The sequence below is a fragment of the Macaca mulatta genome, chromosome 16 (assembly GCF_049350105.2).
Source record: "Macaca mulatta isolate MMU2019108-1 chromosome 16, T2T-MMU8v2.0, whole genome shotgun sequence".
Lineage (NCBI taxonomy): Eukaryota > Metazoa > Chordata > Mammalia > Primates > Cercopithecidae > Macaca > Macaca mulatta.
In genome coordinates, this window is record NC_133421.1 from 52,723,668 (window position 1) to 52,740,903 (window position 17,236).

Sequence of the window (17,236 nt, forward strand, 5' to 3'; positions counted from 1 at the left end):
AAAGGACAAAACTCAACATTCAGGGCCTCCTTAGGGTGGAGAACAGCACAGTAAACCAAACACAGTAACATAGTTAACACCAAATTTTGGTGTTAAAAATTCCATCTGAAGACTTAGGAGACACAACTGGTGCATGCACACACACACACAGGCACCCACGCGAGCATGCAGAGGGAACACTCAGCTGAGAGCAAGTCATGGGAACTGCTACTTGGCTGGTTCCTCGCCTCCCTCCCACCAGAGCGGTCACCTCATTAATGTCACTCAGCATCACATTTTGCTACACTAGGTCTTTCTGCACTCTGTTTCCCCTAGGCGGCCCAAAAGCCCGCTTCCATTGTAAACTTCTGTGCTTTAGGAAACTATCAAAAGCTTTGATGGCAGAAAAGAAAAAACTTTTATAGGGCCTCCCTCCTCACTCTTTCCCCTCCTCCAGTTTCTTTTCTTTGGTGCTTTATTCAACATCACTACACACACAAATCATGCTCTGAAAGTCGTTTACAATATGTCAGCTTAAAAAAAAAAAAAAAATTGCAGTGGCCCGTCTATTTTGCAATTGCCCAAAGAGAATAATTCATTTCGGTGGAGGGTATGGATGAAGCCCTGAATACATTCCTACACCGTTTTCTGCCCTTCAAAACAATAAAAATGTAAAAACCCAGACGAAGGAAGGCCCAAGGTGGCAGGAACGAGAATCTCTTGACCCCCAAGGAATTTATTCTCCTAGATCTTCTGAAGCACTCTCTCCCCAGAATGCATCATCAAGACCATTTTATTAGATTTTTCTAAACCCTTGAAATTGTCACATAATTGAAACAGAAACAGCAATTTAGAGCTCTTGAATGGATTTCTCAAAAAGAAGACTCTGTGCTTGCCCAACACCCCCGCTCCTTGGCTGCTCATACCCCTAACCTAAATTTAAGGTCCTTGCACACAAAACCCTATTTATCTTATAAATCCTCCCCTGCCATAAAAGTTACACATTCTCCTAACGCCTTAGATTTCAGGACGTTTGAGAGAAACTCATCCCAGACAACAGGCTAAAAAAAGAATCCATTAGCATTAACTTGCCTGTCACAGCCAGTGACAAATAAATGAATGTGATGCTTTCAGATCAGTCATTGGTAGAGCTACCCCCGGGCAGATAAAGACCAGTACAGGGAGAGTGAAGACTCATGGGGAGACCTCTCACACAGCAGTGTCTCAGCTGTTCCCTAGCTGCTCTCCGGGACTTTACTCTCAGAGGCAGCAAAAACACAGGCATCAGATACGGAAAAGGAAATGAATTTCTAATGCCCATCAAGCATCCCCAAGATAAAGGCTGCATGCTATCTCGCCTCAAGAACCAGGACCCCACGAGCAGGCCAAGCCACTGACACAGAATTTTCCCACTGACACAGAATTTTCCAATCTCAGTGTACTGTTCTATCCCTCACCCTAGAAAGGAGCAACAGTGCCCTTCAACCCACAAGCTGCTCAGTTATAAGGTCCTCTGATGATGGAGGCAAGGCTGTCTTTCGGGGACAGTAACAGATGATGAATGCTTATACTACACCCGCAAAGTGCAGCTATCACCCTAGGCCATGCATATGCATTAGCTCAGTTCATCTTACCCTTAGCAATTCTACAATGGAGGGACGGTTGCGATCCCATTTAACAGGTGAAAGTGGAGGTGCAAAACCACTAAGTGACTTGTGTAAAATGCCATCGCTGGTAAGTGGCACTTACCTATGCTAAACAGGCTCTCAGAAAACCGGTAACAAAAATTAACCTGAAGCTTTCCGGCTAGAATATCACAAATTCTATTCCTCAGCCTGAGCATTTTACAGCCATCAGGCAAAGTGGCAACCTCAACTCTGCCCACTCATGTTAGCTGCAGCAAGGCTTAGCAGAGAGGAGAACAAAGCCTTGGGATTCAGAGAGACTTTGGTCCAAAGGCCAACCCTGACCCTCGCTAGTTCTGTGGTTCTAGAAAGCTGTTTGCCCTCTCAGGCCCCAGTTTACCCACCTGTCAAACGGAGATAATACCAACTATTTCAAAGGATTGTTGTAAGGATTAAAGAAGATTAAGTATATAGTCTCAGTACTATGCCTATAATATACGAACTCACAACAAATGACAGTCATTATTCTGAATTAGGATTTTTCTTTTTAACTATTCAAAATCTCACAGCTAAGATAAAGCAGGATAGCAGCCAGGCATCCACCCTAAGGCTAACATTCCAGATTGTTGGAAGCCTGGTGCTTTATCTTCAAAAGAAGGGAGAATTGAGGATATCTTATTCTACTCTGGACCCAGGGGGACATCTGTCCCAGCTGTACCGACCAAGTGAGGTTGCTGCTACAACACACCACAGGGTGCTCAGCCCCAAGACCACACCTGAGCACCTCATACCACACGGAAAGCAGAGATCATGATTTCAAAGACGCATATTCTTCACCAACCAGCCGCTCAGCCAAAGGCGACCCCAAGCAGATACCATCTATGAAGTCACAGGTCAGACTGCTCTGAGCCACAGGACACACACACTGGTGTTATACAGGCAATCTGTGATGTTCACATCGAGAAATGGTATCTCACTGTCTACACATGGTGAGGTCATGGTCACAGCTTAAACAAGGACAAAGTACAGAACTTTGGAATTGTATCTATATCATGGTCCCTTGTTAATGAGGAAAAGAAGAGAGGATAGAAGGTAGAAACAAGAGAATGAGAGAGCTCTTTGTAAGCAGCCACACACCCCCAAAGGTAAAGATGGCATCTGCCAAGAGCGTTACTCCTGAAGAAGAAGACTCTGACCAGAGAGAACATAGTCTGAATTAAACTTAAGCCACAAGCCCAGGGTAGAAGTTCTCCAGGCAACTGCATCAGCCATGGTCCTATCAGTGACCCCAGCTTCTATACGGGTCCGAATGAGCTCAGAACATCCCATGGAGCACCCCCCTACACCCGCAGAGACACACAACAGGTTCCCCAGCACCTCTCCATTTGCTTTGTCGGGTCCTTGAGGCCTTCTACAAACTGGCTCCAACCTACTTTGCAAGCCTCATGCCAGATCACTCTGCAGTACACACCCTTTGCCACACCGCTGCATACCCTGGTCTTCCCAGTTCCTAGCAGGAAGGAAGAACAGTGTTCCTGCCATTATTCCTTCCTACCTGATCTTCAAGATCTGGGGCAAAGACCACCTCTTCCTAGAAGCTTAGATTGCCCTTCCTCAAAATGCTGTTCCTATCTATTCTATTGGGCTTATCCCATCCTTTCCAGTATCACAGGTCACCCCCGCTTCCCAACCTGGAGCTAATGTCCTTAAAGATGAGAACTGTGTTTCTTCTGTCATTTTTCATTCCCTTTACCTAAATGGAAATCCATGATGTACAAAAGCACAAAGCAAGGGCTAAGGACAGGGTATTTTGTTTGTTTGTTTGTTTGAGACGGAGTCTCGTTCTGTCACCCAAGCTGGAGTACAGTGCCGCGATCTTGGCTCACTGCAACCTCCGCCTCCCAGATTCAAGCAATTCTCTGCCTTAGCCTCCCGAGATTGCTGGGATTACAGGTGCCTGCCACCATGCCTGGCTAATTTTTGTATTTTTAGTAGAGACGGGGGTTTCACCATCTTGGCCAGGCTGGTCTTGAACTCCTGACCTCATGATCCACCCATCTCAGCCTCCCAAAGTGTTGGGATTACAGGCGTGAGCCACTGCACCTGGCTGGGGTTTTTTCTTTTTTTTTTTAGTAGTAGTAGTAGTAGTAGTAAAATATGCTTGTGTCCAATGGAGGAGATAAGGCATGAACCTAAATACCGTAAAACTCAGAACAAAGTGCGTAACACAGTCCCTGATGCTGAGCAGAAACTTGGTAAATAATTTCTGAACTACTGAAAGTGGCAACTGACTGTACGAAATAAATGGCCCACCCCACTCCCGCCATCACTCTTTCCTGGCTTTGGTCATCACACCTGACAGCACATTATGTACTTATCTGTTTGCTCACTGCCTATTTGCCCCACTAGAGCAAAAGTTTGGTGAAGGCAGGAACTTTGTCGTATTCTCCACACTATCCCCAGAACTTTGCACAGTATCTGGCATACAGTCGGTGCTTGTTTGGTGAATAAATGAATGAGTGAATGAGTGAATGCCTAGCACAACATGCAACAGATGTATGTGCTCCATAAGTTTTTGCTAATTTATTATTGTTGGAAGGGGCTTAACCAAAGAAAAGGTAAGTGCTGTGGAAATCCAAAGAAATACGACTGTTTCCACAAAGGGGCAGGGACAGCTTCACGGAAAAGATAATGATGAAGTTGGGCTTTCAAAGAGGGGTCTGCTGTGTACAGAGAAGGGAAGGGCAGTGCAGAGAGGGAAATCTGCAAAAGGACGGGTTTCTCAGAGAAGGGTGAGCATTCAGTTTCAAGGCAGCAAAAACTAGAAGAATTGAGAGAGAAGGTGGAAAAGACCCCAGTACAGATTTTGAAGGACCTTAAGTACCAAGCTAAGACGCTGAGACTGTGTTCCGTGCGCATCAGGAAGCACTGAGTATATCCTGAATCCTTCCAAAAGTGGGTGCACGCACAGAGTTGGCAATTAACAAGGATTAACCCAGCTCTTGTTAAATGAACACATTAGATCAAACGGGAAGACAGAGATGATGAACTACATCTCCCCTGTGTCTTCTCGGGGCTTTCGGCCGAAGATTGTTCGGGTTTAAAAATACAAAATAGGACACGAAGAATGGACGCCGTCCCAAGGGGCACCTGAGATGGTCAGCTGGTTCCTCCGAGACTGCCTTCTCCTCCCTTCCCAGGCAGCAGAGGAGGCTCACCTGTCTGCCAAAAATCATCTGACACAGAACACAGAAGCTTCGTAGTCTTAGGAGACTGACCTTAACAATGAAATGAAAGCATGTGAGGAACAGCAAAATCCAGGGAAAGGACATTTGTAGGACAAGGTGCCCCTCCTCCTTGGGCTGACACCTGCTACTGACTTGGAACACAGGAAGGAGCAGTGCTCACCGACAAGAAAGAAGCTAAGCCACTAATCCTCCCAGGTCCTCGCTGTTGTGGAAAAGGGCTGCAGACACACCACCACATCCTCGCTGGGAACGAGAAAACTCACTGGCAGGCCGGTTCACGGTGGCTGCCGAGATGACAGCTGCAGAACATCCAAGATGGCAAGATGCTAGAATGACCCGACCCACAGCAGCAAGGGAAGGCCAGATGCCGAAAACTCACCCTTCGCCCTTGAGAAGCTGCCAAGAAACCACTCCCCCAGAACAGGAGGTGTGCGTGTACACGTTTGGGCTGCCATTGCACCCATCTGGATGCGTGCTTAGCAGAGAACCTTCCAGGGCCCTGAAGCCACGTCAGAGGAGAAGAGGGGAACAGGAAAACCCAGCTGCTAGCTCAGCCCTGCTACAATCTAACTGTGGACCTGAAGCAACCAACGTACCTTTACTGGGCAGCAGCTGCCTCCACAGGGAAAAAGGCAGGCTGGATTCAGTTCATTCATTTAGTTACTAAACAGTTCCCTGCCCTCAGAGAGCTTACATTCCAATTAAGATTTTCCTTCAGTCATTTCACCATTGTACTTTTTTTTATTCTATTAAAATAATTCTCCAGCCGGACGCAGTGGCTCACGCCTGTAATCCCAGCACTTTGGGAGGCAGAGGCGGGTGGATTACCTGAGGTCAGGAGTTCAAGACCAGCCTGGTCAACATCATGAAACCCCATTTCTACAAAAATACAAAAATTAGCCAAGCATGATGGCAGGTACCTATAATCCCAGCTACTTGGGAGGCTGAGGCAGGAGAATTGCTTGAACCCAGGAGGTGGAGGTTGCAGTGAGCCAAGATCTCACCACTGCACTCCAGCCTGGGTGACCAAGTGAGACTCTATCTTAAAAATAATAATAAAAAAATACTAATCCTATAATAATAAGATCAACAGGCATTTGCGGGATGCTATTTTATGCCAGACTCCCAGTGAAGAATTTTGCATTTATCCTCCAAACAACAGCATGCAATGAGTACTATAATTCTCCCTCTTTTACAGAGGAGGAAACTGAGCCTTGGGGATGCTTAAATGACTCGCCCCTGGCCACCCCGCTGTGACTGAAGGCAACTAGAAATGGGTTAAAGAAGTGAGATCTCCCTGCATCAACAGATGAGGTTCTGGTCTCTAAAAGTTAAGGAAGGAAATGGCAATTGGGAAAAGGTGGGAATGTTTTCTTATACACAAGGATAATTAAGACAGATGGTGAGTACACCCAGACCTCGCTCTTGCTGAAAGACGCTAAGGAGTCTCTTGGTTCCTCCACACACAAGAAAAGAACCCACGAGCTCAAGCAAAACTCTTCCAGACAGCCAACACTCCAGTCCAAAGGGAGCAAAGAAAGAACAGGGAATGATGGATCCTCATCATCCTCATGTCTCCGAAGGCTTCAAATTGAGTCATCTTTTTAGAGGAGCACGACCATTTTAATTTTTAAAAAGATAAGGGGGGGAACTCTTACATATTTTACAAAATGAAATAATCATCCGGAGAAATAGGAAGATATAGAATGAACCAGTCTTCTTGCCCTGATCAAAATATACTTCACTAATTAACAGCCTCTAGTCTCCAAAGAGTCTCCCCACCCTACTTCACTTGAGATGTGAACATTTACACCACAAAGGGGGACACATAAACTGCAGGATTCAAAACCTTCCTTTGGTGACTCATTAAAACTATGGTCTAAACAGATTTTTATTTATATGATACATTACAGAATATTATGACAGTACTAAGATGAAATCTGTTCTTCACTGCCATGGATTTTCTTTCATTTTAAGTTACCGTTTCTTTCCACTAGTCTTGTTTTAACACCTCCACGGAATATTTCTCTGGCGCGCGTTAGCAAGGAGGGACAGCCAGAAAGCAGAGAAACTCATTTTAACTGAAACACACACTGACATATCATTTACAAGCTCCTCGCCCAGCCCACGAGGAGGGGCAGGGTTCCCTCTGCCACTGTGACCTGAACACAAAAACACAGAAGTTTTATTGAAGGGAGATAAACGATAAATAAATCAGGCTCAACTTAAAGTTCTACGCTCCTGCCAGCCGGGTTTTGGCCCCCAACACTAACTCCAGTCTGAAATCCCAGAGACCAGGCTCAAATTCTATTGGAAAATAAATGTAGACAGGGAAGACACCTTCTCCCCACCCTGTCCCAATTCTCAACCACCGTACAACCTTGGCATTTACTCTGTTGCCTCACTGGGGTTGAGTAACTCCAGAACCATCTGAAAAGATGGCCTGAGGGGTCGGATGGAAAGATATAAGACAGTGTCACACACTGGTATAACATGATGGGACAAGGCTAATCACCTAGGCCCAGGAACGTAAAACTTCAAAGTCCTGGGCCTCTGGCAATGGTTCCCTCAGCACAGCCTGCTGACCTCTCGGAGCCCATCTCCTGTCACATAACAGAGGGGCCATCCCCTGAGGTACCCCCATAGCATGGCACATTGGTGAAGGGCCCAGTTCTACAGCCAGGTTGCCTGGGTATGACTCCTGGACATCCATCCATGCCTCAGTTTCCTCATTTATAAAATGAGCTCATACTGGTACTCTCCTCATAGGGCTGCGTGAGGATTAAATGGGTTAACAAAATCTCTGCAATAGTGCCTGGCATATAAATTCAATTAGTATCATTATGATTACTCAACCTCTCACAGGATTGATGTGAGAACTTAATAAAAACAGCAGTAAAAAGTAGCAGGTTGGCCAGGCACGGTGGCTCCCGCCTATAATCCCAGCACTCTGGGAGGCAGAGGTGGGAGGATAGCTTGGCCCAGGAGTTCAAGACTAGCCTGGGCAACACAGTGAGATCCCATCTCAAAATAAATAAATATATACATACATACATACATACATAAAATAGCAGGTTAACGCTTCTATGGCATTACCATGCAACACATCTTTTTTTTTTTCCAGTCCCTTTACCTTTATTAATTTATGTAATCTGCAGAAAAACTCTATGAGATGGAAAAACAAAGGTTCAAGGAAGTTAAACGATCGTTCAAATTCACACAGCTAAAGAGTGGCACCATCAGCATCTGAACCCGGGCTGTCCCGCTTGCAAACAACCACCAGAACAGTGATGAGAAAACCGACAAGAAAAATAATGACAATGACAAAGACCTTTGTCGCAGACCACGCTCTTTTACTCTACACAAAAACCTTCTGGGAGAGCTACTGTCATCACTCCTATTTTACAGATGAGCACACTGAGACTGAGAGAAGGTCAGGGACAACAGCCGAATGCCCCAGGAGATGGAATGGAGATGGAGATAATGAACAGCAAAGTCCTCTGTAAAGTGAAGTATGTCATACACAGTAAGGTGTTATTATTAAATCCCTAGAATTCATGGAAAGATGTTCTCCCCCAACTGGTTTCGTGTCAATTCACCTACAAACATTCCAGATGTGGAGCTGAGGGCTGGGAAAGGAATGCACACTTTGACAAGTTTGAGAAATATTCTGTCTCGTTTTCAAGTTGAATGCATCACTGCAGAGTGTATTAAAGTGAAATATTGCTTTTCTCGTTTAAAAACAAAGTTAAGGAAGGGGGACAACAAGGGGGAGAGAAAAACAGGTCAAACCCATGGTTTTACCAAGTAAGGGATTTTTCCAGCTTCCCTCTTGGGTAATCTGATCCAAGCTCTGAGTGATCAAATGACTAACCTGGAAATTTGAAGATTCACACTTATGGAAGAAACAGCAATTCTTCCAAACCCAGGAAATACTGCTAACTCTGGGAAGCTCTCTGAAATGTGAAGGATCACAGACAGTTTGGGAAGTAACTAAAACAATAAGGACAATTCCAAAGTTTGTGCTAAGTACAGAAATAACCTAATCTCTTTAGTTCATTAACTCCTATCATTTGCTTAAGCATTAGAAATAAACGCCTTAAGAAAACATTTCATTGCATTTACTTAAAAAGTTGTGTTTCCATCTTTAAAAAAGGGAGAAGAAAGAGAACAAGGAGGGAGAGAGGGAAGGAAGGAGGGAACAAGGAGGGAGAGAGGGAAGGAAGAAAGGAAGGAATCAATCAATCAAGTGGTAGGCTCCAGACCTGAAAGTACCATCACAATCACCAACTTTTCCTATATTAATGTGCAAAACCATTCCTCTCTTTACACAATTAAAAGGTTCCACTTCTGGGAGACCATGCGTACAGAAATAAACTGAATTTGCTAAAGTCACAACCCTTTCCGACTTACAATCTGAAGCTTCAACTTTTCCCCTTTCCCTAAAAGAATGACAAATCCAGAAGACACATAAAAACATTTCTTCCAGTGCTACATAGGGAAGAAAAAAAGTAACTAAAAAGTGTAAACGTAACATGTAAGCCATAAGCCCTTCCAATTTAATCGTAGGCTTCATGCAGCTGTGTTCTCATAGCCACACCTGGCAAGCTCAGAGAAAACTATGTTAACGACACACTTCTAAAAAAGTGAAGCCCTATCTCGATTCTTTAAGCAAGTCTTGTAGTGCCACTCCTACAAGGTTACAACATTTTTAGGACTTCTCCACCCAGGCACCAGCACTTGCACAAATAAGAAGCACTGTTGGTTTCAAGTATGCCCTGACTTATCCAACCAACCTACAAACCAAGATATCCACTGCTTCCTCTCTCAGATTTAAGGCTTTATGGGCCTAAGAAGTTGTTTTATCCAAGAAAGGATCAGCTGTTTAGTTAAACTCTATTCCTCTCCATAAACTCCGAGTTGTACCCTCCAAAAGAGTCACAAGGAAATGTTTGACTTTTCCTGATATGATCTTGGAAATGCTTAAAAAGTAAACAGAATACTTGCAAAAAATACTGCAGTGGATGGAACCACGTCCTCCCACTAAGCATCAGACTTGTCCCTGCCCCCAGGTGGATGTTTCGAAGCCACCTTGGGATGGCTAACTTAGAGACGCATGGTTATCTCCACAGGACTACTTGCCCAGCCTGTCCTGATACCCCGAAGGAACAGTGAATACCAGGCTTCAACAGTTCATTGCCAATGCTGTTTGAAACTTGAAATTCTTGGCAAACATCTCTGAGTGCTAAAATCCTACTGTTGATTCTCCTACTTACCTTCGGTTGCGCTCGACGAGGAAATGCAACTTTGGGGTCAATCTGGGAAAAAAAAATAGAAAAGCAGGAGTCAATAAAGTACTTTAAGAAAAGGAAAAAATATATGATTAATCACCTAATTATTCATCACTCATTTCTCAGGCTTATAATTCAGCTTTTAGTAACTTCTCAGGCATCTCAAAAGTTTCCTAGGCCGGGCGCGGTGGCTCAAGCCTGTAATCCCAGCACTTTGGGAGGCCGAGACGGGTGGATCACGAGGTCAGGAGATCGCGACCATCCTGGCTAACACGGTGAAACCCCGTCTCTACTAAAAATACAAAAAAACTAGCCGTGCGAGGTGGCGAGCGCCTGTAGTCCCAGCTACTCAGGAGGCTGAGGCAGGAGAATGGCGTGAACCCGGGAGGCAGAGCTTGCAGTGAGCTGAGATCCGGCCACTACACTCCAGCCTGGGCGACAGAGCGAGACTCCGTCTCAAAAAAAAAAAAAAAAAAAAAAAAAAAAAGTTTCCTAAACTTTGATCTCAACTTAACCATCCCTCCAATAGATCACATAACTAACATAGCTAGCTAGCCTTTCTGAAATGACCCACCATGCATTTCAGTGTGTGATGCTCTTAATAAACTAGATCTCTCTAAATAATAAACTGTATTCTTATTTAGGCAAGGGCTTCTTCTTCCAGACACTGAATATTAAATGGTATCTGCATCTAATTTGCTATGCGTGGCTGGGAGAAAAGATGGGAGCATCATTATCATTGGGAAAAAAATCATAACCTGAAAATGAAATCTAAGTATTCTCTAGCAGTAGGTAATTGGATGGTATTTCTTGTCCCTGATGATAACTAAACAACACAGGAGGGGAAGGAGATTCCAAAATTTTTTAAAATCAACAACATCCAAAAACTCCCCATAGACATCCAACACAATGCTCTGCTTGAGTTAATTAATTCATTTTAGCAAAACTAAAGTTACCCAGGATTAATCAAAAAGATCATCTGTTCTGTAGTTATACCTCAAAAGATAAAAAATAATATTTTTTTAAGGAAAGAAAGTGAAGCATGTGAGCTAAAGCCACCTGGATTTTAAAAACAACAGGGAATAAAAATCTATCAGCAACCTAAACCAAATTAGAAAAGAAATCTCATCATAGGGAGAGCACAAAAAAAAAAGTTACTGAATAAAAGAAGTAGTCAGAATCTAGCGCAACAAGTAGGGGATTCCCCTACCCCAACCTCAATCCAAATGGAAAAACAGCCTCCAGTCCAAATCAGACACTTGCAAAACGCATGATGCTCAATCAGGGCCTAGCTGTTCTGAACTCAGAACAGTTCTCCCAGAAGCATGTGAATCTAACAGGCTGATGTGAGGGAGGAAAACAGTGACTGCACAGATAAAAAGAGGAGGTAAGAAATGTGAAAATATTGCCGTTGTCGGTTTTCATTCAATTTCCAAATGGCACAAATCTTTGGGTAAAAATTTAACACAGATAGAATAAACACTGATACCGGTTATTTATTTCTAGGCTTTGGCTTTCATTTTAAAATGTTTTCCTTTTAAAAAGTAAATCTGAGCTTTGTTTTTACTTCTGCCATGGGGGCAGGGGGAAAGAGTAATGCTTTGGAGGAAAGTAGGGAGGGTGGGGGTGAGGAGTGGGAAGCACCGAGGATAGTTCATTTGTTCCCTGACTTACATCCCCTAGCGTCCCAGCCAGAAAGACATATGAGGATTTCCTGCTGTTATTACAGTGGCTTAACGACCTAATAAAAGTCTGCATTGCGTTCCCTACCTTTAAACATCACCTGAGAAATGAGAGATTACTTTTCAAAAACTAAAATAGACAAAAATCTCTGATCTAGAAAACTACCCTTTCATAAGGATTAACATTACTGCATCTACAGGTGTGTCCAGCACTGACTAGCGCTTGTCTACAAGAGAAATACAACAGGTGTGGATTTTCCATTCTGTTGACCGAACGTAAGACAGAGGTGTCTTTTTATAAATACTCCCCAGAAAGTGTTTTTTTAGTTGACCGGCACACAATTGCAATCAGAAATCACCTTGTTTATGAGGTAACAGGTGTGGGGTATGTTGAGGGAGGTGCCAGGAGCTGGAAGACGTAAGGTGCAATGAAGAAAGTGAAGTACTAAAAAAAAATTAAATCGCAAAACTAAACAGCCAATTCAGAACTCCTGGATGGTGTGTGGCGGTATCAGAGCATTGTATCATGATCAAAGTTCCTCAGTGTGCAAAGTTTACACGCTGAGATCTCTGAAGGAGAGGAAGGGTCAAGTTAGGCATGGCAAATCCCAACCTTTTGCACATCCCTGTCAACTATTTTGTAAAAAACAAACAAAAAAGAAAACTACCAAAAATGAAAACATTAGTTAGTTAGGTACAGCTCTACTTACTGTAGCTACAAGTCCTCTAGGAAAAGACTAGGGTACTATTTTGGATGTGAATGGCCGTTACCTAAACAAAGCTTTTAAGGTAACAGTAAACAAGATCCTCGTTTCCATGTCAATAAACCAACCGCTTCTGCCTCCTGCACTGAACGTTGAAACAAAGTCAAAAGCTAGGTTACACTAAATAATAGTGACCAAAACAAGTCTACAAACAATCAGAGAGGGAAACTGCAGGCTTTGCACCTGATACAGAGGAATATGACCCGCCAGCCACCACAGAAACTAAATACTGTTTCTCCCACCCAGGTAGCAAGAGGGGGTGGATGATAAATTCCCAAATTTGCCTTGAAAAGATTTTCCTCTTTAATTTCACTAGCTTTTTGAAATGGCTAACGAAGAAATCAAGGAGAGAAAAATTCTTCAGACATCCGTTATCGTCCTATAAATGATTTCTGAAATTAAATTATCTAAAAGTACAAAAGGCTGGGCTGCATGCAAGCTATGACAAGTCCAGGACAATTAATAAAGCAACTAAGAGTGTAGGTGGGTTTCTTTCTTAGGAGAAGGCACGCACACCTGATCTCTTTGATCAGAGAAAGAGGGTGAATTTGCAAAATCAATTCAAGTGCACCGAAGGTTGCCAGGTTTCTTTATTTTCTTTCCTTCTCTTCCATTCAATGTTAAAGCCAAAAGGGACTTGAAAAGATCACCTCGGTCCACTTATTTTACAGAAGAGGAAATTGAGACCCAGAGGTAGGGAATGACTTGCTCACTTTCCTAAGAGGCGGATGGAAGTAGAGCCCCATCGCTGGCCTTGTCCCACTACCCCATCACAGAGGAGTGAAGTTCCATGCAACCCAGCACTACAGCCCAGTGTCATCTTAAGGCCTCCGTTTGGGGCAGATATATATTAATAAAAACCGTGGGGAAACTCTTGTAGGCATAAAGGGAAGGGAGGAGAGGCAGGAAGCCCATACAGGGGCTAAATAAAACACTGCACACTCCCCCTCCCGTTAAATGTATTGTTATATGCAGACACTCTTCCCTTCCCCTTCTGACCTCTGCCTGGAGACTTTTCCCCCTTCTACTCTGGATTTTTAAAACTTGTAATGTATAAAAGTACCCACACTCAAATGAAAGGATCTGAGAAAGAAAAGGAAGGAAAAAAAAAATCACTTTGAAACCCCCAGGCCTTATCAGCCTTAGATCTCACGCCATCTGGAGTCACCCCAGTGGATGCCCAGCTCAGCTCTGCCGGCCTCCCCTTCCCTTCCCAAACCACATTCCAAATCCCAAGTGCCCCAGGAGGAACCTGTTGCCTGGACCTGTATTTAGCGCCCTCTCCCTTCCTTCCCACTGCTGTCCCCCTTGGCCACAAAGCAGGCTGTGCCTTCTCAAAGCTGATCCCCAGAGCCACAGTTGGGAACGCGTGCTGTGCTTGGCTGACAAAGAAAAGTTGCATTTGCTCTCTGGTGGAGTTTCTCTGCACAGTCCCCAGGCCGGGCAGGCAGACTCTGCCGGAGCCGAACCCTCTCCTCCCCAGGCCTAACCTTGGCAGCATCTGAAGCTGCAATGGGACAGGCTCTAAAAAGAAAACCCCAAAGTCAGCCACGGCAGCAAACTTTTGAATCAACTCGCTAGCTCAGTTTAAACTACCCAGCTCTAGTACAGAAGCAAAAGAAGGCGCTGTCCCTTTAAATGAGGCTGTCAATGCCCAGACCGTTCCTGAAAAGGGGCGAACAACAACAACAAAAAGCAACCTACCGTCTTGGAATCTAACTCATGGTGGGGCTGACCTAATACTTTATCTACACTTGCTGGGTCTGCGAACGTGACGAAACCGAAGCCTCTGAAAGGAGACAAAGAGGGAGAAAAACAAACAAGAAAATGTGACACCATTGAAAGCAACAAGGAGTGAGACCTAAGGCTGAATGAGGAGCAAAAGTTGCCCTCCACGCACCCCCACTCCCACTCCCCTCCTCCAATTCCCCACCTGCCTACAGCCCTCCACCTCGCCAGAAAAAACATCAAGGTTAATGGGGGAAGTGGAACGGGGGCAGGGAGGGTGGAGGTAACTTGGAAAATGCTGGTGCCTCCACTCTTTGGCCACCTCAGTTTCCTCTCCTCCTCCCCTTCCCTTTCTTAACGCTTTGTTTTATTCCGAAGAAAGCCCGGCACTTAGAAGAGATTCACCACCATCTTTCTAAGAGGGATCTTAAGAGTTTGGGGAGCTGGGAGTGTGGGGGAAACATACATTAAGACCAAAAAAAAACTATGCGAAAGTAAATGAAGCTGAATGTCATTTTAAACAGAGAAAAAGAAGCGACGGGAAAATGACTTAAAGCAGAGAGATGGGTATCTCTGTATCCAGAGTTCAGCTCCAATTAACAATAACCTCTGGGGTTACTGGGGGGCGGTGGGGATGGTATAGAGCCCCGTTCGAGATCAGCCACGCGCCTCAGCCCCATTCTAATCCGCTTAGCTACTTCCGAAGACACCTCCAAAAATAAAACTTCAACTTTGTTCTAAAATAAAGACAAAATCCAGAAGGGAATGGTTTACCTGGAGCGTTTCGTAGTGGGATCTCTCATGACCATACATTCTCTAATTTCTCCAAATTTGCTAAAATAGTCTCTAAGGCTATCTGTAGAGAGAGAAAGAGAGAGATGGGGGGGGGAGAGAAGGTGTGGAAAAAAAAAAGCAATGCAAATTTTCATCAAGGACAAAATCCAAAAGTAGTTTTCTGTTGTTATTCTGTTTTGTTTTTGCATTTTTTGCACACGCGGGGGAAATTCGGCAACAGAGGTCGCATAGAGGGCTCAGAAAGGATTTGCTATTTAAAAAAATAACCTTGCACAGGAGAAGTGGGGAGCCAATGGCGGGGGGGGGGCTCCTACACCGGGATAACAAAGAGCAATAAAGAAGCCAAGAAGGGGGGGACCCAGGCGTCCCCCCCTCCCTCCCTTACCTGGTGAGGTCTGCCAGCTCAGTCCACCGATAAACATTTTACTAGAGGGAGAAAACATAACAGAAGTGAGCACCGATGTCAGATCGGCCATTTTGACGTGTAACTTACAAAAGCTAAAAGGAAAGCGGGGGGGAGCGAGCGAGCGAGAGCCGGGAGGTGGGGTGGGGGAGAAGGTGACGGCGAAATGCAATCCAAAGGTGTGTAACTTCCACGGGGGGGGCGCGCGGGAGGGGCGGGGGGGCGCGGGAGATGCCCGGCTCCGCGCACCGCCGTCCCCGCCGCTGCAAGGAGAGCGAGCCCGAGGCGGCGCGGTGGGCAGCGGCTGGAAACTTACCCGGGGTCGTGCTGGGAGTCGTTGGCGCTGCCCGAGGTGCCTTGGCTCCCATTTGCCTCCATATCTGAGCCCCCCCGCCCCCCCACCCCCAAAAAACCGAGCCCCACAGCGATCGGAGCGGAGCGGCGGCCGGCTCCGAGCCCCGAGATCTCCGCTCCCTCCTCCCCCTCCTCCTCCCCCCCGCCCGGGCTCCTCCGAATCTCTCTGCGAGCGGCGGAGCCGGGGCAGCGGCGAGAGCCGTCACACGTGGGCTCGGCTTAGCTCAGCCCCGCTGCCTCGCACACCCCCCGTCCCCGCCCCCCCGGCCCATCACCACCTCTCCCCCTCCTCCTCCCCACCCCCATCTCCTCCTCCTCCTCCCCCTCCTCCCCGGCGCACGTGGGGCGGAGTTCTAGAACGTCGTGTAACCAATGCCGGTGACGTCACGCACCCCCGTGCGGCCCCCGCCTGCCCGCGCGCGCACACTCGGCCCCCCACGGCCGGACCCACACGGGTGGCGCGCGAACCCCGCGGGCCGAGGGGACCCCGCCTCCGGGCCGGCAGGGCGCAGGGCGAGGGGGAGCGCACCCCGACTTCCCTGGATCACATGGGCTGCGGGGGGCGGGTGGATCGGGGGAGGGGAGGCGCGGGGAGCTTGCTGCGGCTCCTCACCCGGACCGGGGAGAAGACGCCGCCCCCCACCCTCTCTAGTTCGCCCTTTCCATTCAAGTTTGCCGGCCCCTGCCGCCGAGATCCGGAGATGGCACCAGCCGCCCGCCCTGCGCTGTGCCCTGTTTCCAGCCACGGCTCAGAAATTTAGGTCAAGGACGTCGGGAGCAAACCCACACCCCGGCGCTTCTCTGGCGGCCCCCGAGACCCCCCAGGATCCGGGGGCTTCAGGATAACGGAGACCCTCCTGCACAAACACCAGCCACAAGTTTTATTTTCCTTTTGCGCTGGAAGTTCTCTCTGGCTCTCGCTCCACACCGGCACGTCTTGCGCGGTTCCCCGCCCTTCCCCAGTAGAGGTACCAATCCGTGCCCGGGAAAGGTTATTTTGGAACTTTGAGAAACTGACGCGATTCCAGTGGCGAGAAAGTGCCGAAAAAAAGGGTTTCCGCGTTAATCATACAGTGTTTTAAAAATATAATAAGATAGGTTATAGGAGTCAAGGTCACATGATTGAGGTTCAAAGCAAATGTTTGTATATAACGAGAAGTGCTTTTGGAGTGCCTCTGGGATGGCTGGGAAGGGTGGTTATTTCAGGAAACCCCTGTTTAATCCGTTCGTTATATATTTTATTTCTCAAATTACCCAGCCTTTGTATGCCAGGATAATAAAGTGCATGAGACTGAAATAGCCCAAGACCCCTCACGACCTGCAGAGGTAGCTGGTGGCAGAAGGCTTCAGAATCACTCCCACCTTAG

General features: G+C 46.3%; 1 protein-coding gene across 16 annotated transcripts in view; it reads right to left on the reverse strand.

Annotated features, from left to right (window-relative positions):
* MSI2 (musashi RNA binding protein 2) overlaps positions 1–16,787 on the reverse strand; it is a 433,576-nt gene extending 416,789 nt beyond the window's left edge. For 12 of the 16 annotated variants that reach the window (XR_003723736.2, XR_013406457.1, XM_028836309.2 and 9 more), the window contains exons 1-5: positions 15,832–16,085; positions 15,498–15,538; positions 15,092–15,173; positions 14,294–14,378; positions 10,129–10,170 (exon numbers count right to left, since the gene is read on the reverse strand). Coding sequence is in view for 11 of the 16 variants with exons in the window: in XM_028836309.2 (XP_028692142.1) it covers positions 10,129–10,170; positions 14,294–14,378; positions 15,092–15,173; positions 15,498–15,538; positions 15,832–15,893 (312 nt within the window). In the remaining 5 variants the exon portion in view is untranslated. Of the gene's footprint in view, positions 1–8,726; positions 8,805–10,128; positions 10,171–14,293; positions 14,379–15,091; positions 15,174–15,497; positions 15,539–15,831; positions 16,086–16,656 lie in introns of those variants that run through there. The other 4 variants (XM_077971002.1, XM_077970999.1, XM_077970994.1 and 1 more) reach the window with 3 other exon arrangements.
* Positions 16,788–17,236: the final 449 nt, after the last annotated feature.